Source organism: Scyliorhinus torazame, chromosome 5 (genome assembly GCF_047496885.1).
Source record: "Scyliorhinus torazame isolate Kashiwa2021f chromosome 5, sScyTor2.1, whole genome shotgun sequence".
Taxonomy (NCBI): domain Eukaryota; kingdom Metazoa; phylum Chordata; class Chondrichthyes; order Carcharhiniformes; family Scyliorhinidae; genus Scyliorhinus; species Scyliorhinus torazame.
In genome coordinates, this window is record NC_092711.1 from 163,321,845 (window position 1) to 163,341,196 (window position 19,352).

The following is a 19,352-nucleotide window of genomic DNA, read 5'->3' on the forward strand; positions in this document are numbered from 1 at the left end:
AAGTGATTACAGGGGTTGGATTCTGCTGTTATTGTTGCTACTCTCAATTACACCCAGAACAGCATTGTGTTCATTCTGTCAGTTGGTCAATGGGGAGGGTTTCTTTCTGCTGGACTGGCCGGTCTCACGACTTTGCCTCCAGTGGGCTGATGCTCTTGAGGCTTGTGGCAAATACTTGGCTTCAAATTTCACAAGGATCACAGAGTAAAAGGGTGTTTTGGAAGGTAGATGACAGATAGCTCCTGTTTCTGTTTGAAACCTCTAAAGAATGCAGGTTTAGATGAAGATAGGCTTTGGTGGTTACATGGTTCTGTCTCAGAAGGAAACTGTCAAGCTATGAGGAACAAGTTGTCTGCAGTTGAATGGGAACTTACAATAAAATGTGTAATGATACAATCGCAGTAAAGGAATTATCACATATTTACATAAAATATAGATTCACTGATTTATTGGTACCTTGAAGAATGAATGCAGTATAATTCTTAAATTCAGTATACATACAGACAGAAAATGGAACATCCACAAGGCAAAGTCATTGTTTCAGATAAAATATGAGAATTGCTGTACAGCAACTTAATATGTGTAAGAATCTAACACTGTTTCAAGAAAAGTTGTATAAAAGCCCTCGTAATGAATAAACAATTGTTCTACAAATACATGTAGTAATGAAAAAGTATTGCAGCCTTAGCAACACAAACATTTACAAAATGTAGCAAAACCTCAGCAACAAGCAAGGTTAATGCAGAACATCTTGAGGGCGATTCTCCAATATTGGGCACAAGAGTTCGCGCCATCGTGAACGCCGTCGCAAACCGGGCCCGGTTACGTACGATTCTGGCCCCCATAGGGGCCAGCACGGCGCTGGAGCAGTTCACGCCGCATGCATGCATGTGCAGTTGGGCCAGCTGAATCCTGTGCATGCGCAGTTGGGCCGTGCCATCCTGTGCATGCATGGGGGACTTCTTTAGCGCGCCGCCCCCGACTCAAGATGGAGTCGGTGTTCAGGGGCCGGCCACGCCAGAAAGTAGGCCCGGGGAGGGAGTTGAAGAGGAGGCAAACCCATCCACCCGCTCCAGGTTCTGCCCTGGGTGTGATTAACAGCAGGAATAGCAGCAGAATCTAACTTATCATCACTTGTGAACCCTTTGGTGTCTCAGGATGTTGGACGACTGAGTGAATCCCTCCCCACAGTGAGAGCAGGTGAATGGCTTCTTTCCAGTGTGAACTCGCTGGTGTCTCCGCAGTGTGGCTGATGTTCTAAACCTCTTTGTGCAATGAGAGCAGCTGAACGGTCTCTCCTCTGTGTGAATGCGCTGGTGGGACATCAATACCTGAGAGCTTTTAAACCCACTCCCACAATCGGAGCATTTAAAGGGTCTCTCATTGCTGTGAGTGACATTGTGGCTCAACAAGTGATGACCGAGTGAATCTTTTCCCAGTCGGAGAGGTGAACGGGCTCTCCCCGGTGTGATTTCGCTCGTGTTTCATCAGGTTGGATGAGGTTCTAAACCTCTTTGTGCAGTGAGAGCAGCTGAACGGTCTCTCCTCAGAGTGAACGCGCTGGTGGGACATCAGTCGCTGAGAGCTTTTGAAACCCTTCCTGCAGTCAGAGCATTTAAAGGGCCTGCTCTTGGTGTGAGTGACATTGTGTTTCAGCAGGCTGGATAATTGAGTGAATCCCATATCACACACACTGCAGATGAACGGTTTCTCCCCGGTGTGAACTCGCTGGTGTCTCTGCAGGTTGGATAACCGAGGGAATCCCTTCCCACAGTCAGAGTAGGTGAATGGCCTCTCTCCAGTGTGAACTCGTTTGTGGTTCCGCAGGTTGCTCATGTCAGTGAATCCCTTTTCACACTGAGAACAGGTGAACGGCCTCTCTCCAGTGTGAACTCGTTCATGTCTCCATAGGTTGCTAATGTTATTGAATCCCTTTTCACACTGAGAGCAGGTGAATGGCCTCTCTCCAGTGTGAACTCGTTCGTGTCTCCGTAGGTTGCTAATGTTATTGAATCCCTTTTCACACTGAGGGCAGGTGAATGGCCTCTCTCCAGTGTGAACTCGTTCGTGTTTCCGCAGGGTGCCAATGTCAGGGAATCCCTTTTCACACTGAGAGCAGGTGAAAGGCCTCTCTCCAGTGTGAACTCGCTGGTGGATCTGCAGGCTGGATAACTGAATGAATCCCTTCCCACAGTCAGAGCAGGTGAACGGCCTCTCCCCAGTGTGAACTCGTTCATGTTTCCGCAGGCTGCCAATGTCAGCGAATCCCTTTTCACACTGAGAGCAGGTGAAAGGCCTCTCTCCAGTGTGACTGCGTTGATGCCTTTCCAGCTCGCACGGGGCTCTGAATCCCTTCCCACAATCCTCACATTTCCATGGTTTCCCCATGGTCCGGGTCATTTTGCGTCTCACCACGTTGGACAATCAGTTGAAGCCTCGTCCACACACAGAACACCTGTACAGTCTCTCCCTACTCTGAATGGTGAAGTATTTTTTCAGGCTGTGTCACTGGTTAAAGCTCTTTGCATAGTCAGTGCTCTGTAACAGTCTCACATGGGTGTGCGTGTGTGTCCCTGTGCTTTTCCAGACACACTGATGTTTAAAATCTCTTGAAGCAGACAGAATAGACAAACATTTCTCCTTCTAGATTCAAAGGCCGATGATCCCAAGAATTGAGTGACTCAGTCAGTTCTTGATGGGATATTTAGTTTGAGATATTGGCCTCAAACTCCTCTCGTTCGAACTGCCTGCAAACAGATTTTACAAGAGTAATCATTGTCAGGACAGGATTGAAACTCAGAACAGACAATTCTAGGTTCTATCGAACATTCTTTCCTCTCTCTTTCCCTGAAATGCTCTAAATCTCCATCCCACAAACTCTCCCTCCATTCTCACTCTGCTGCATCTAATATTCACCCTCCCAATTCTCCTGAAGGTGCTGATTCAGGCTGATTGATAGATCCATGCTCACTGCTTCCTGTCCTGGACACAGACACCTGAAATGTCTAAATTACTGGATGAAAAATGTGTGTAATATACAGACTGTATTCACTTACTTTCCCTCCCAATTTTCCTGAAGGTGCTGATCAACAAATCTAAACTCACTAAAACCTGTACAAGAGTAGAGAATCTCCATATAAGTACATTTACTGATTAGTGATAGGGAAATTCTGAGGAATAATTTTATTCGTCCATGGAGTGGTCATGACAGGGAACTCACTGCCCACAAGGGTTGTGGAAGTCGAGATGATCAATAATTTAAAATAAAATAGGATGGTTACTTGAAGAAAATAAACTTGCAGGGGAACAGGGATATCGAGGGGGAATGGGACTGACTGGATTGCTGTACAGAGAGTCGGCATTGACTTGAGTTACCAAATGGATTCTGTCGGTGCTGCAATGACTGTATGTATGACTGGAAATATATAATGTAGGTACAGTACTATTTACAAAACTAGAAATAATAATACATGTATTTTACTACAGAACCATCAACAATATATATAATACATGCCATATAACAACACTAGACATATCTCTGTCCATTATTAAATTTTTAAAAATTAATTTACGGGATGTGGACAATGCTGGTCAGGCCAGCATTTATTGCCCATCCCCAGTTAGCCTTCCAAAGTAGTGGTGAGTTTCCTTCTTGAACTGCTGCAGTCCTTGAGGTGTAGGTACATCCCCTGTGCTGGTTTTTTTTCTTTATAATTTGTTTTTTACAAATTTAAAGTACCCAATTAATTTTTTTCCAATTAAGGGGCAATGTAGCGTGGCCAATCCACCTACCCTGCACATCTTTGGGTTGTGGGGGCGAAACCCACACAAACAAGGGGAGAGTGTGCAAACTGCACACGGACAGTGACCCAGAGCCGGGATCGAACCTGGAACCTCGGCACCGTGAGGCAGCAGCGCTAACCACTGCTCCACCATGCTTCCCTACATCCCCTGTGCTGTTAGGGAGGGAATTCCAGGATGTTGCCCCAAGGACAGTGAAGGAACGGCAATATATTTCCAAGTCAGGGTGGTGTATAACTTGGAAACGAACCTCCAGGTGGTGAGTTCCCAGGTATCTGCTGCTCTTGTCCTTCTAGATGGTGGTGGTTGTGGGTTTGGAAGGTGCTGTCTGAGGAACCTTTATGATTTATTGCAGTATATCTTGTAGATGGTATACACAGCTGCTACTGTTTGTCGGTGGTGGACGGTTTGAATGTTTGTGGAAGGCGATGCAATCAATCAGGCTGCTTTGTCCTGGATAGTGTCGAGCATCTTGTTGTTGGAGCTGCACTCATCCAGCAAAGTAGAGTGTATTCCATTACACTCCTGACTTGTGCTTGTAGATGTCTGGTGGACAGGCTTTGGGACATCAGGTGGTGTGTTACTCACCGTAGGATTCCCAGCCTTGGACCTGCCCTGGGAACTACAGTATTAATATGGCTAGTCCAGTTCAGTTTTGATCAATGGTAACCCCCAGGATGTTGGTTGTGGGGGATTCAGCGATGAAAATGCCACTGAATGTCAAGGGGTGGTGGTTAGATCCTCTCTTGTCTGGAGATGCTCATTGCCTGGCACTTGTGACTCCAGTTTAGCTCGGGCTCCTTGTTGCCTAACACGGTCAAATGCTGCATTGATTTCAAGGGCAGTTACTCTCACCTCACTTCTGGCATTCAACTCTTTCGTCCAAGTTTCAACTAAGGCTGTAATGAGGTCAGGAGCTGAGTGACCCTGGCGGAACCCAAACTGAGCGTCCAGGAACCGGTTATTGCAGAATAATTGCCACTTAATAGCAACTTTGATGACTCCTTCCATCACTTTGTTGATGATGGACAGTAGACCTACAGAGAAGTAATTGGCTGAGTTGGATTTGCCCTGTTTACTGTCCCCTTAAATGTCCGTCATCTCCTGGGGAAACCAGCCCTTTAATTGTGAACATTAGGAAAGAGACCATCCTTTTAGCCAGACAAATAAATGTGTCAAGCTGAGGGAGCAAAGGGTGTCAATGTCTTTCAGAGAGAGAGAGAGAGATCAGGGCCAAGCTTTCCAGAATCTGCACCCTCCCTGGATTCACTTCCTTTCCCTTCAGTTGCTGCAAATCACCAATTGAAAACAATAAATGGAATGAGGGAGAAAAGAAAGTGTTTTACTCACAGACGTTGGAGACAGGAGGACGTTTCAGTCTGTGTGAAGCCCAATCTCCTTTCACATAAAGCCCGCGCTGATTGGAGGACCAGCATCCTTCCGGTCCTAACTCTATCCATTAGCCAACACCTCACAGGAAGGTCAGGGGCTGGGCTTTCCTCCACACATGCGCAGCTTCCCCTCACCCTTGGACATGCGCAGTACCTGATCACCCGCCCGTGCGGCGGATAGAGCGGGTTCCCCAGCGCGGGGGATTGTGGGAGCTACGGCCGACACTGTCCAAACTCCTGGGGTGAAAAGTGGAGGAGGCTTGGGCGGTTGTGTGCGAGCTTGGTGTCCGCCCCCGGGCCGATTCGAAAGGCAGGCCGCCTCTGGGAGCTTCCTGGATGGGGTGAAACAGCAACTCGGCGCCCATTGCTCCTGGTCCCCGAGGGAAGGGGAGAAGACCGGTTTCGGAGTACTGCGACCAGTCGTGTTTCAAGTCAGCGGTTGAGCTGCGGAGACGCTGCTTCGGACTGCGAGGTTTGCTGTCGGCGGTTTTGAGTTCGCCCAATGGAGGACGAAGGAATGGAGGAAGGATGGCAGCTGGATAGGCTGCTGGAAGCGGCGGGTCAGAACTGGGAGTGGACACCCGATGGGCGGCCCGCGGCCTGCAGCCCGGGGTGGGTTGCTGCCGTTCCTGGGGTCTCCGGGGATTTGGCCCCCCTGGACACCATGTGGGCGGTTGGGACTGACTCAGGGACTTTCTTCCCCGTTGTCGACTGTTGCCAACATTGGAGCGACTCTGGCCGCTGCCATTGGAGGACTTTGAGGACATGTTGTTCCTTGTGAAATTTCGGCTGGAGCGCCGGGGTCATGATGTGGAACGTGCAAAATTAATGGACTCTTTTTTTTTTTTAATGGACTTTTCTATGAGTACTAAGGGATTTTGTTTTCATGTTTTCTTTGCTTTTCGTTTTCTTTAGCAGCCTATGACATTAAACTCATTTTGGCTTTTTTTCCGAAATGTTATTTAGTATTTGTGGTGGAACGCTAGTTGGTGCGAAACTGCTCTCCCTCTGAATGGTCCCGTGCCTTTGGGCGGGGTCCAGGAGGGGGGAACCCTCTCTCCTCTGCCGCGCCCGGGTCTGGCTCTCCGGTGGTCTGTGCTCTTAGCGAGGAGGGGCCTTTCCCCCGGGGTGTCGGCTGCAGGGCGGGGTGAACGGGGGTGGGTGAGCAGGGATTAGTGTTTGGTGATGGATTCTATCCTGTTAAATCTTTTCTGGGGTGAATTAAGGCCTGGTGCCTGGTGATTGGGTTTGATATGATACTGTTAAAATGAATCGAGGCCCTGTGGGTCATATTTGTACTGGAGCGGCCGTATTGTATCGGGGCCTTGTGCCTCGTGACTGCTTGTCTTATGTGTTTAGAGGTCGTCACCTTGAAGTGTGCCTGTGTCTTGTGTTGTACTTTTGGGTTTTGTTTCTTTTCTTTTCTTCTCTGTTTCTTTTGGAGTGGTCGTATGGTTTTGAGGCCTTGTGCCTCGAGACTGCTTGTTTATATGTTTAGAGGTCGTTGCCTCGATGTACTTGTGTATTGTGGTTTTCTGTTCCTTCTTGCTTTTGGAACGGTCGTTTGGTTTCATGGCCTTGTGCCTCACGACTGTTCGTGTTATGTGACTGTCTGATTGTTACTTGAACTATGAGTAGGGCCTGTGCCTTGCGGCTGGTTGTGATAAGTGACTGGTTAATTGGTATCTGGAAACGTATTTCGGCCTGCGCCTTGCAGCTGTTTGTGTTCAATGACTGTTACAACGTTACTGTGAAATGTAATTGGGCCTTGTGCCTTGCAGCTGTTTCGTGTTCAGTGACTGTTTAATCGTCAATTTGAAGTGTAATGAAGTCTGGAGCCTTGTAAATTGGTTTCTGTAATAATTGTGACGACAATAAAAGAGTTACTCACAGATGTTGGAGACAGGAGGAAGGTTCAGTCTGTCTGAAGCTCAAGCTCATTCAGGGTTGGAGGAACAACAGTTTTGCTCGGCAGAAACCGCCATGTCCAGCTTCCGCATTGAGACAATGGGGAGCTCTGATTGGCAGAGGAGCAGAGTCCTTCCGGTCCTCCAATCTTCCTATTGGTCAACACCTGAGCAGTAATGTCAGGGGAAGTGAGCTCCTCTACACATGCGCAGCTTCCCCTTCCCTTAGACATGCGCAGTCCCGGACGCCTACCCACGCGGCGGATAGAGCAGTTTCTCTAGTGCGGGGAATTGTGGGGGCCGCGGCCGCCATTACTCATCTGGAGCCCAGTCTCCAAACTCCTGGGATGAAAAGTGGAGGAGGCTTGGGCGGTTGTGTGCGAGCTTGGTGTCCGCCCCCGGGCCGATTCACAAGGCAGGCCACTTCTGGGAGCTTCCTGGATGGGGTGGAACGGCAACTCGGCGCCCATCGCTCCTGGTCCCTGAGAGAAGAGGAGAGGACCGGTTTCGGAATACCGCGACCAGTTGAGTTTCAGGTCAGCGGTCGAGCTGCGGAGATGCTGCTTCGGACTGCGAGGTTTGCTGTCAGCTGTTGTGAGTTCGCCCACTGAAGGACGGAGGAATGGAGGAAGGATGGCAGCTGGATAGGCTGCTGGAAGCGGCATGACGGAACCGGGGTGTAGACTACCCGACGAGCGGCCCGCTGCCTGCAGCCCGGGGTGGGTTACTGCCGTTCCTGGGGTCTCCGGGGGCTCGCCCCCCTGGACGCTCTGCGGGCGGATGGGACTGACTCCGGGACTTTCTTCCCCATTTTCGACTGTTGCCAACATTGGAGCGACTCAGGCCGCTGCCACTGGAGGACTTTGAGGACATGTTGTCTCTCGTGAATTTCGGCAAGAGCGCTGGTACCACTTGCAAAATTAATGGACTTTTTCTCTAGACTTTTCTATGTATGCTGGGGGATTTGTTTTCTTGTTTTCTTTGCCTTGTTGTATTTAGTAGCCTATTACATTTAACTCATTTCGGCTTTTTCCGAAATGGTATCCTAGTATTAATAGTGGAACGCTGGTCAGTGCGGAGCTGCTCTGACCCTCTCTCCTCCGCCGCGCTCAGGTCTGGCTCCCCGGGGGTCTGCGCTCTCAGCCATGGGGGGGCCTTCCCCCGGGGTGTCGGCTGCAGGGCGTGGTGAACGGGGGTGGGTGGGCAGGGATTAGTGTTCAGTGATGGATTGGATCTTGATATGAAATTGTTAAAATGTGAAACTGCTCTCCCTCTGAATGGTCCCGTGCCCTCGGGCAGGGTACAGAAGGGGGGAACCCTCTCTCCTCCGCCGCGCTCAGGTCTGGCGCCCCGGGGGGTCTGTGCTCTTCGGCCGGGCCTTTCCTCCGTGGTGTCGGCTGCAGGGCGGGGTGAACGGGGGTGGGTGAGCAGGGATTAGTGTTCGATGATGGATTGGATCTTGATAAATTTTTTATGGGGTGAATTGAGGCCTGGTGATTGGGTTATTGATATGAAATTGTTAAAATGTGAAACTGATCTCCCTCCGAATGGTCTCGGGCGGGGTCCAGAAGGGGGGAACCCTCTCTCCTCCGCCGTGCCCGGGTCTGGCTCTCCGGTGGTCTGTGCTCTTAAAAGGAGGGGGCCTTTCCTCCGTGGTGTCGGCTGCAGGGCGGGGTGAACGGGGGCGGGTGAGCAGGGATTAGTGTTCGATGACGGATTTTATCCTGGTAAATTCTTTCCGGGGTAAATCAAGGCCTGGTGCCTGGTGATTGGGTTATTGATATGAAGTTGTTAAAATGTGAAACTGCTCTCCCTCAGAATGGTCCCGTGCCCTCGGGCAGGGTCCAGAAAGGGGGGAACCCTCTCTCCTCCGCCGCGCTCAGGTCTGGCGCCCCGTGGGTCTGTGCTTTTCAGCCAGTCCTTTCCTCCGTGGTGTCGGCTGCAGGGCGGGGTGAACGGGGGCGGGTGAGCAGGGATTAGTGTTCGATGACGGATTTTATCCTGGTAAATTTTTTTCTGGGGTGAATTAAGGCCTGGTCCCCAGTGACTGGGTTTTTCATATCATAACTGTTGAGATAAATTGAGGCCCTGAGGGTCATGTTTGTACTGGAGTGGCCGTATTGTAGCGGGGCCTTGTGCCTCGCGACTGCTTGTCTCATGTGTGTAGAGTCGTTACTTCGAAACCTGTGTGTTGTGTGTTGTACTTTTGGGTTTCGTTTCTCTCTTTCTTTACTTTATTTTGGAGTGGTCGTATGGTTTCGGGGCCTTGTGCCTCGCGACTGCTTGTGTATGTGTTTAGAGGTGGTTGCCTCGATGTGGTTGTGTTTTGTGTTTTTGTTTCCTTTTGCTTTTGGAACAGTCGTTTGGTTAGCCTTGTGCCTTACGACTGTTCGAGTTACGAATCTGTGTGATTGTTATCTGAATTATATGTGGGGCCTGTGCCTTGTGGCTGGTTGTGATAAATGACTGGCTGATTGGTACTAGGGAACGTAACTCGACCCTGCGCTTTGCAGCTGTTTGTGTTCAATGACTGTTGCAACGTTATCGTAAAATGTAATTGGGCCTTGCGCCTCGCAGCTGTTTTATGCTCAATGATCGTTTAATCGTTAATGTGAAGTGTAACTAGGTCTTGTGCCTTGTAGCTGTTTCGTGTTCGGTGACTGTTGATTCGTTTAATGTGAAGTGTAATCGGGCCTTGTGCCCTGTAAACGAGTCTATGTTGAAAATTGTGACGACAATAAAAGAGGTACTCACAGATGTTGGAGACAGGAGGAAGGTTCAGTCTGTCTGTAGCTCAAGCTCATTCAGGGTCGGAGAAACAACAGTTTTGCTCGGCAGACACCGCCATGTCCAGCTTCCGCATTGAGACAATGGCGAGCTCTGATTGGCAGAGGAGCAGAGTCCTTCCGGTCCTCCAATCTTCCTATTGGTAAACACCTTAGCAGTAATGTCAGCGGAAGTGAGCTCCTCTACACATGCGCAGCTTCCCCTTCCCTTAGACATGCGCAGTCCCGGACGCCTACCCACGCGGCGGATAGAGCAGTTTCTCTAGTGCGGGGAATTGTGGGAGCCGCGGCCGCCATTACTCATCTGGAGCCCAGTCTCCAAACTCCTGGGATGAAAAGTGGAGGAGGCTTGGGCGGTTGTGTGCGAGCTTGGTGTCCGCCCCCGGCCCGATTCGAAAGGCAGGCCGCCTCTGGGAGCTTCCTGGATGGGGTGAAACAGCAACTCGGCGCCCATTGCTCCTGGTCCCCGAGGGAAGGGGAGAAGACCGGTTTCGGAGTACTGCGACCAGTCGTGTTTCAAGTCAGCGGTTGAGCTGCGGAGACGCTGCTTCGGACTGCGAGGTTTGCTGTCGGCGGTTTTGAGTTCGCCCAATGGAGGACGAAGGAATGGAGGAAGGATGGCAGCTGGATAGGCTGCTGGAAGCGGCGGGTCGGAACCGGGAGTGGATACCCGATGGGCGGCCCACGGCCTGCAGCCCGGGGTGGGTTGCTGCCGTTCCGGGGGTCTCCGGGGGTCTCCGGGGGTTCGGCCCCCCTGGACGCCCTGTGGGCGGTTGGGACTGACTCTGGGACTTTCTTCCCCGTTGCCGACTGTTGCCAACATTGGAGCGACTCTGGCCGCTGCCATTGGAGGACTTTGAGGACATGTTGTTCCTTGTGAAATTTCGGCTGGAGAGCCGGGGTCATGATGTGGAACGTGCACAATTAATGGACTCTTTTTTTATAGACTTTTCTATGTGTGCTAAGGGATTTTGTTTTCATGTTTTCTTTGCTTTTGTTTTATTTAGCAGCCTATGACATTCAACTCATTTCGGGTCTCCCTGAAATGGTATTTAGAAATTGTGGTGGAACGCTAGTTGGTGCGAAACTGCTCTCCCTCCAAATGATCCCGTGCCTTTGGGCGGGGTCCAGGAGGGGGGAACCCTCTCTCCTCCGCCGCACCCGGGTCTGGCTCCCCGGTGGTCTGTGCTCTTAGTGAGGAGGGGCCTTTCCCCCAGGGTGTCGGCTGCAGGGCGGGGTGAACGGGGGTGGGTGAGCAGGGATTAGTGTTCGGTGATTGATTCTATCCTGTTAAATCTTTTCTGGGGTGAATTAAGGCCTGGTGATTGGGTTTCTGATATGATACTGTTAAAATGAATCGAGGCCCTGTGGGTCATATTTGTACCAGAGCGGCCGTATTGTATCGGGGCCTTGTGCCTCGCGACTGCTTGTCATGTGTTTAGAGGTCGTCAGCTTGAAATGTGCCTGTGTTTTGTGTTGTACTTTTGGGCTTTGTTTTTTGTCTTTTCTTTTCTGTTTGTTTTGGAGTGGTCGTATGGTTTCGAGGCCTTGTGCCCCACGACTGCTTGTTTGTATGTTTAGAGGTCGTTGCCTCGATGTACTTGTGTTTTGTGGTTTTCTGTTCTTTCTTGCTTTTGGAACGGTCGTTTGGTTTCGTGGCCTTGTGCCTCACGACTGTTCGTGTTATGTGACTGTCTGATTGTTACTTGAACTATGAGTAGGGCCTGTGCCTTGCGGCTGGTTGTGATAAGTGACTGGTTAATTGGTATCTGGAAACGTATTTCGGCCCTGCACCTTGCAGCTGTTTGTGTTCAATGACAGTAACAACGTTACTGTGAAATGTAATTGGGCCTTGTGCCTTGCAGCTGTTTCGTGTTCGGTGACTGTTTAATTGTTAATTTGAAGTGTAATGAAGTCTGGAGCCTTGTAAATTGGTTTCTGTAATAATTGTGACGACAATAAAAGTTACTCACAGATGTTGGAGACAGGAGGAAGGTTCAGTCTGTCTGAAGCTCAAGCTCATTCAGGGTTGGAGGAACAACAGTTTTGCTCGGCAGAAACCGCCACGTCCAGCTTCCGCATTGAGACAATGGGGAGCTCTGATTGGCAGAGGAGCAGAGTCCTTCCGGTCCTCCAATCTTCCTATTGGTCAACACCTGAGCAGTAATGTCAGCGGAAGTGAGCTCCTCTACACATGCGCAGCTTCCCCTTCCCTTAGACATGCGCAGTCCCGTATCAGGGCTGGGGGACGGCTTTCACCGACGGCCGGAACTGTCAGCTGGTTGCCTGAAAAACTTGTCTCGAGGATATGTGGGGGAAGGAGAACAAAGGGTGGGGGCGGGGCTCCCGCATCTGCGCGCTGGGCAGTGACGTCACCGCGGAGCGGGCTTATTCCTATTGGTTGATTAAGAGGACGAGCTCCTTTGTGATGTCACAATGTTGAGGTTGGACAATGAGTTTCAGACTAAAACATTCTTCTCTGGGCAACATCTGGGAGCAAATCAATGTCTCCCCTTTTCATAAGGTCATCAGATATAGGAGCAGAATTAGGCCATTTGGCCCATGGAGAAGAACCCTTCAACCCGATTAAAAATCTGTCTAACTCCTCCCTAAATTTACTCACTGTCCCAGCTTCACCGCACTCTGGGGTAGTGAATTCCACAGATTCACAGCCCTTTGGGAGAAGCAGCTTCTCCTCAACTCTGTTTTGAATTTGCTGCCTTTTTTTTTCAATAATCTTTATTGTCACAAGTAGGCTTACATTAACACTGCAATGAAGTTACTCTGAAAAGCCCCTACGCTACACATTTTGGCGCCTGTTCGGGCACACAGAGGGAGAATTCTGAATGTCCAAATTATCTAACCGCATGTCTTTCGGGGCTTGTGGGATAAACTGAAGCATCCAGTGGAATCATAGAATTTACAGTTCAGAAGGAGGGCATTCAGCCCATCGAGTCTGCACCGGCCCCTGGAAAGAGCACCCCAGCCCACGTCTTCACCCCATCCCCGTAACCCAGTGAACCCACCTAACCTTTTTGGATACTAAGGGCAATTTATCATAAGAACATAAGAACATAAGTAGGCCATCTGGCCCCTCGAGCCTGCTCCGACATTCAATGAGATCATGGCTGATCTTTTGTGGACTCAGCTCCACTTTCCGGCCCGAACACCATAACCCTTAATCCCTTTATTCTTCAAAAAACTATCTATCTTTATCTTAAAAACATTTAATGAAGGAGCCTCTACTGCTTCACTGGGCAAGGAATGCCATAGATTCACAACCCTTTGGGTGAAGAAGTTCCTCCTAAACTCAGTCCTAAATCTACTTCCCCTTATTTTGAGGCTATGCCCCCTAGTTCTGCTTTCACCCGCCAGTGGAAACAACCTGCCCGCATCTATCCTATCCATTCCCTTCATAATCTTATATGTTTCTATAAGATCCCCCCTCATCCTTCTAAATTCCAACGAGTACAGTCCCAGTCTACTCAACCTCTCCTCGTAATCCAACCCCTTCAGCTCTGGGATTAACCTAGTGAATCTCCTCTGCACACCCTCCAGTGCCAGTACGTCCTTTCTCAAGTAAGGAGACCAAAACTGAACACAATACTCCAGGTGTGGCCTCACAAACACCTTATACAATTGCAGCATAACCTCCCTAGTCTTAAACTCCATCCCTCTAGCAATGAAGGACAAAATTCCATTTGCCTTCTTAATCACCTGTTGCACCTGAAAACCAACTTTCTGCGACTCATGCACTAGCACACTCAGATCGCTCTGCACAGCAGCATGTTTTAATTTATCATTTAAATAATAATCCCTTTTGCCGTTATTCTTACCAAAATGGATAACCTCACATTTGTCAACATTGTATTCCATCTGCCAGACCCTAGCCCATTCACTTAGCCTATCCAAATCCCTCTGCAGACTTCCAGTATCCTCTGCACTTTTTGCTTTACCACTTATCTTCGTGGCGTCTGCAAACTTGGACATATTGCCCTTGGTCCCCAACTCCAAATCATCTATGTAAATTGTGAACAGTTGTGGGCCCAACACTGATCCCTGAGGGACACCACTAGCTACTGATTGCCAACCAGAGAAACACCCATTAATCCCCACTCTTTGCTTTCTATTAATTAACCAATCCTCTATCCATGCTCCTACTTTCCCCTTAATGCCATGCATCTTTATCTTATGCAACAACCTTTTGTGTGGCACCTTGTCAAAGGCTTTCTGGAAATCCAGATATACCACATCCATTGGCTCCCCGTTATCTACCGCACTGTTCATGTCCTCATGGCCAATCCACCTTTTATCATGGCCAATCCACCTAACCTCCACATATTTGGACTGTGGGAGGAAACCGGAGCTCCCGTACAAAACCTCCAAAGACACGGGCAGAACATGCAGACTCCACACAGCCAGTGACCAAAGCCGGAATCGAACCTGGAACCCTCGAGATGTGAAGCAACTGTGCTAAACACTGTGCTACCATGCTGCCCATCTTATCCTGTGACGTGGAGATGCCGGCGTTGGACTGGGGTGAGCACAATAAGAAGTCTGATAACACCAGGTTAAAGTCCAACAGGTTTGTTTCAAACACTAGCTTTCGGAGCACTGCTCCTTCCTCAGTCTTATCCTAAGACTATTACCTCTCGTACTAGAATGCCTGAAAGACGTGCTATTAGTGAATTGAACATTCTGGGTTGTTCTTCTGTGTACCCTAACAGGTGCCGGAATGTGGCGATGAGGGGAGATTCACAGTAACTTCATTGCCGTGTTTTAAAAAAAATTTAAAGTACCCAATTCATTTTTCCAATTAAGGGGCAATTTAGCATAGCCAATCCACCTCGGCTGCGCATCTTTGGGTTGTGGGGGTGAAACCCACTCAAACACGGTGAGACTGCGTGAACCCCGCATGGACAATGACCAGGTCTGGGATCGAACCTGGGACCTCGGCGCCATGAGGCGGCAGTGCTAATCATTGTGCCACCGTGCTGCCCCATTGCAGTGTTAATGTAAGCCTACTTGTGACAAAAATAAATATTATTATTAAGAGGGATAGCCGCTCCAAGGCAGCCTTCAGGACGCGCGACAATGCAGAATCGCTGAGCAGAAACCTATAGCCAAGTTCTGCACACATGAGTACGGCCTCAACCGGGACCTTGGATTCATGTTGCATTACATTCACCCCCCCCCCCCCCCCCCCTCCCCTCTCCCCACCCCCACCATCTGGCCTGGGCTTGCAAAATCCTACCAACTGTCCAGTCACTCTGTCTGGACCTGTAAAGACTTAATTACCTGCAGACTGTATATGTATGTATGTATGTTTCTGGAACCCACCTCTTCATTTGCCTGAGGAAAGAGCTGCGCTCCGAAAGCTACTGATTCAAAACAAACCTGTTGGATTTTAACCTGGTGCTATAAGACTTCTTACTGTGCTCACCCCAGACCAATGCCGGCATTACCATATTAAAGGGCAAAGCGGCAGCACAGTGGTGCAGTGGTTAGTGCTTCTGCCTCACAATGCCGAGGTCCGAGGTTCAATCCCGGCTCTGGGTCACTGTCCGTGTGGAGTTTGTGCATTCACCCCGTGTTTGCGTGGGTTCCACCCCAATAACCCAAAGATGTGCACGGGTAAATTGGGTACTCTAAAATTTTAAAAAGTAAAAGGGCAAAGTCTATTGATAGTTTAAGAGATACATTCCTAATAAAAATAGTGTTTAGGCATTGTTGTTTCTAGTTTTCTGCAGTAGAATTCATAAAACTTGAAGTTTTTGCCTTATGACTCTTTCATTTGTTCACTGGGTTTAGAATTTATCTTTTAAAGTTACTGATCTTTTCAGAAATCTTACACAGTTGATTTAGAGCTACAAGTTTCAACTTCCCATAATGCCTCAGGCAACATCTGCCTCTCTATTGCTCATATCAATGACAGCCCAGCAACAGAGCTGTGCGCTGGAGATGCCGTCACTCCTTGTAGGTGCTGGAATCAGTAGAAAGAAGAACCATAGTTTCTGGTTGAGCTTTGTGTTAGCTGTCTGACCATGATGACCATATATAAATAGCTAACCAAGTAATATGTTGTGATGAGGGTTTAGAAACAGACCCTGGGTAGACAGTTCATTGAAGCTGTGGGCTTGTCAGCTGTGCAGTGAAACCAGGCATCCAACAGCCACAGAGACCTCTAATATTGGACACTGGGTTTAACCCTGTCCTGTATTAAACAGACCTATCTGACACTGAGGGTGATATAGTTAATCTGACCCTTAATTCATTCAATTCCAAAAGTGAATAACATTGTTTCAAGTACAGTGATTACTCTGTTAGTCTGTGAATAAAGTGGTGTCAGTTCAAGCAGATCTCTGTCGGCACACAATTTCATTACTTATTTTTGTTACTGACTAGGGTGCCCCTCTCTCTCTCTCTCTCTCTGCCTCTGGTGCCTCTGGTGCCTCTGGTGCCTCTGGTGCCTCTGGTGCCTCTGGTGCCTCTGGTGCCTCTGGTGCCTCTGGTGCCTCTGGTGCCTCTGGTGCCTCTGGTGCCTCTGGTGCCTCTGGTGCCTCTGGTGCCTCTGGTGCCTCTGGTGCCTCTCTGCTGCCTCTCTGCTGCCTCTCTGCTGCCTCTCTCTTTCTCTGCTGCCTCTCTCTTTCTCTGCTGCCTCTCTCTTTCTCTGCTGCCTCTCTCTTTCTCTGCTGCCTCTCTCTTTCTCTGCTGCCTCTCTCTTTCTCTGCTGCCTCTCTCTTTCTCTGCTGCCTCTCTCTTTCTCTGCTGCCTCTCTCTTTCTCTGCTGCCTCTCTCTTTCTCTGCTGCCTCTCTCTTTCTCTGCTGCCTCTCTCTTTCTCTGCTGCCTCTCTCTTTCTCTGCTGCCTCTCTCTTTCTCTGCTGCCTCTCTCTTTCTCTGCTGCCTCTCTCTTTCTCTGCTGCCTCTCTCTTTCTCTGCTGCCTCTCTCTTTCTCTGCTGCCTCTCTCTTTCTCTGCTGCCTCTCTCTTTCTCTGCTGCCTCTCTCTTTCTCTGCTGCCTCTCTCTTTCTCTGCTGCCTCTCTCTTTCTCTGCTGCCTCTCTCTTTCTCTGCTGCCTCTCTCTTTCTCTGCTGCCTCTCTCTTTCTCTGCTGCCTCTCTCTTTCTCTGCTGCCTCTCTCTTTCTCTGCTGCCTCTCTCTTTCTCTGCTGCCTCTCTCTTTCTCTGCTGCCTCTCTCTTTCTCTGCTGCCTCTCTCTTTCTCTGCTGCCTCTCTCTTTCTCTGCTGCCTCTCTCTTTCTCTGCTGCCTCTCTCTTTCTCTGCTGCCTCTCTCTTTCTCTGCTGCCTCTCTCTTTCTCTGCTGCCTCTCTCTTTCTCTGCTGCCTCTCTCTTTCTCTGCTGCCTCTCTCTTTCTCTGCTGCCTCTCTCTTTCTCTGCTGCCTCTCTCTTTCTCTGCTGCCTCTCTCTTTCTCTGCTGCCTCTCTCTTTCTCTGCTGCCTCTCTCTTTCTCTGCTGCCTCTCTCTTTCTCTGCTGCCTCTCTCTTTCTCTGCTGCCTCTCTCTTTCTCTGCTGCCTCTCTCTTTCTCTGCTGCCTCTCTCTTTCTCTGCTGCCTCTCTCTTTCTCTGCTGCCTCTCTCTTTCTCTGCTGCCTCTCTCTTTCTCTGCTGCCTCTCTCTTTCTCTGCTGCCTCTCTCTTTCTCTGCTGCCTCTCTCTTTCTCTGCTGCCTCTCTCTTTCTCTGCTGCCTCTCTCTTTCTCTGCTGCCTCTCTCTTTCTCTGCTGCCTCTCTCTTTCTCTGCTGCCTCTCTCTTTCTCTGCTGCCTCTCTCTTTCTCTGCTGCCTCTCTCTTTCTCTGCTGCCTCTCTCTTTCTCTGCTGCCTCTCTCTTTCTCTGCTGCCTCTCTCTTTCTCTGCTGCCTCTCTCTTTCTCTGCTGCCTCTCTCTTTCTCTGCTGCCTCTCTCTTTCTCTGCTGCCTCTCTCTTTCTCTGCTGCCTCTCTCTTTCTCTGCTGCCTCTCTCTTTCTCTGCTGCCTCTCTCTTTCTCTGCTGCCTCTCTCTTTCTCTGCTGCCTCTCTCTTTCTCTGCTGCCTCTCTCTTTCTCTGCTGCCTCTCTCTTTCTCTGCTGCCTCTCTCTTTCTCTGCTGCCTCTCTCTTTCTCTGCTGCCTCTCTCTTTCTCTGCTGCCTCTCTCTTTCTCTGCTGCCTCTCTCTTTCTCTGCTGCCTCTCTCTTTCTCTGCTGCCTCTCTCTTTCTCTGCTGCCTCTCTCTTTCTCTGCTGCCTCTCTCTTTCTCTGCTGCCTCTCTCTTTCTCTGCTGCCTCTCTCTTTCTCTGCTGCCTCTCTCTTTCTCTGCTGCCTCTCTCTTTCTCTGCTGCCTCTCTCTTTCTCTGCTGCCTCTCTCTTTCTCTGCTGCCTCTCTCTTTCTCTGCTGCCTCTCTCTTTCTCTGCTGCCTCTCTCTTTCTCTGCTGCCTCTCTCTTTCTCTGCTGCCTCTCTCTTTCTCTGCTGCCTCTCTCTTTCTCTGCTGCCTCTCTCTTTCTCTGCTGCCTCTCTCTTTCTCTGCTGCCTCTCTCTTTCTCTGCTGCCTCTCTCTTTCTCTGCTGCCTCTCTCTTTCTCTGCTGCCTCTCTCTTTCTCTGCTGCCTCTCTCTTTCTCTGCTGCCTCTCTCTTTCTCTGCTGCCTCTCTCTTTCTCTGCTGCCTCTCTCTTTCTCTGCTGCCTCTCTCTTTCTCTGCTGCCTCTCTCTTTCTCTGCTGCCTCTCTCTTTCTCTGCTGCCTCTCTCTTTCTCTGCTGCCTCTCTCTTTCTCTGCTGCCTCTCTCTTTCTCTGCTGCCTCTCTCTTTCTCTGCTGCCTCTCTCTTTCTCTGCTGCCTCTCTCTTTCTCTGCTGCCTCTCTCTTTCTCTGCTGCCTCTCTCTTTCTCTGCTGCCTCTCTCTTTCTCTGCTGCCTCTCTCTTTCTCTGCTGCCTCTCTCTTTCTCTGCTGCCTCTCTCTTTCTCTGCTGCCTCTCTCTTTCTCTGCTGCCTCTCTCTTTCTCTGCTGCCTCTCTCTTTCTCTGCTGCCTCTCTCTTTCTCTGCTGCCTCTCTCTTTCTCTGCTGCCTCTCTCTTTCTCTGCTGCCTCTCTCTTTCTCTGCTGCCTCTCTCTTTCTCTGCTGCCTCTCTCTTTCTCTGCTGCCTCTCTCTTTCTCTGCTGCCTCTCTCTTTCTCTGCTGCCTCTCTCTTTCTCTGCTGCCTCTCTCTTTCTCTGCTGCCTCTCTCTTTCTCTGCTGCCTCTCTCTTTCTCTGCTGCCTCTCTCTTTCTCTGCTGCCTCTCTCTTTCTCTGCTGCCTCTCTCTTTCTCTGCTGCCTCTCTGCTGCCTCTCTGCCTCTCTGCTGCCTCTCTGCCTCTCTGCTGCCTCTCTGCCTCTCTGCTGCCTCTCTGCCTCTCTGCTGCCTCTCTGCCTCTCTGCTGCCTCTCTGCCTCTCTGCTGCCTCTCTGCCTCTCTGCTGCCTCTCTGCCTCTCTGCTGCCTCTC

The 19,352-nt window shown here is 49.9% G+C and overlaps 1 protein-coding gene across 2 annotated transcripts; it reads right to left on the reverse strand.

The window, feature by feature from the left end:
• Positions 1-433: 433 nt before the first annotated feature.
• Positions 434-10,034, reverse strand: LOC140420371 (uncharacterized). 2 transcript variants are annotated; one of them, XM_072504378.1, is made up of 2 exons: positions 9,854-10,034; positions 434-2,747 (listed from the first exon to the last, which is right to left on the reverse strand). In XM_072504378.1, exon 2 carries the CDS (start codon positions 2,398-2,400, stop codon positions 1,381-1,383), a length of 1,020 nt encoding a protein of 339 aa, XP_072360479.1. In that variant the 5' UTR covers positions 2,401-2,747; positions 9,854-10,034; the 3' UTR covers positions 434-1,380. The 2 variants fall into 2 exon arrangements, with proteins under 2 accessions (XP_072360479.1, XP_072360478.1); XM_072504377.1 differs by lacking the exon at positions 9,854-10,034 and adding an exon at positions 7,084-7,516.
• Between the last annotated feature and the right edge of the window lie 9,318 nt (positions 10,035-19,352).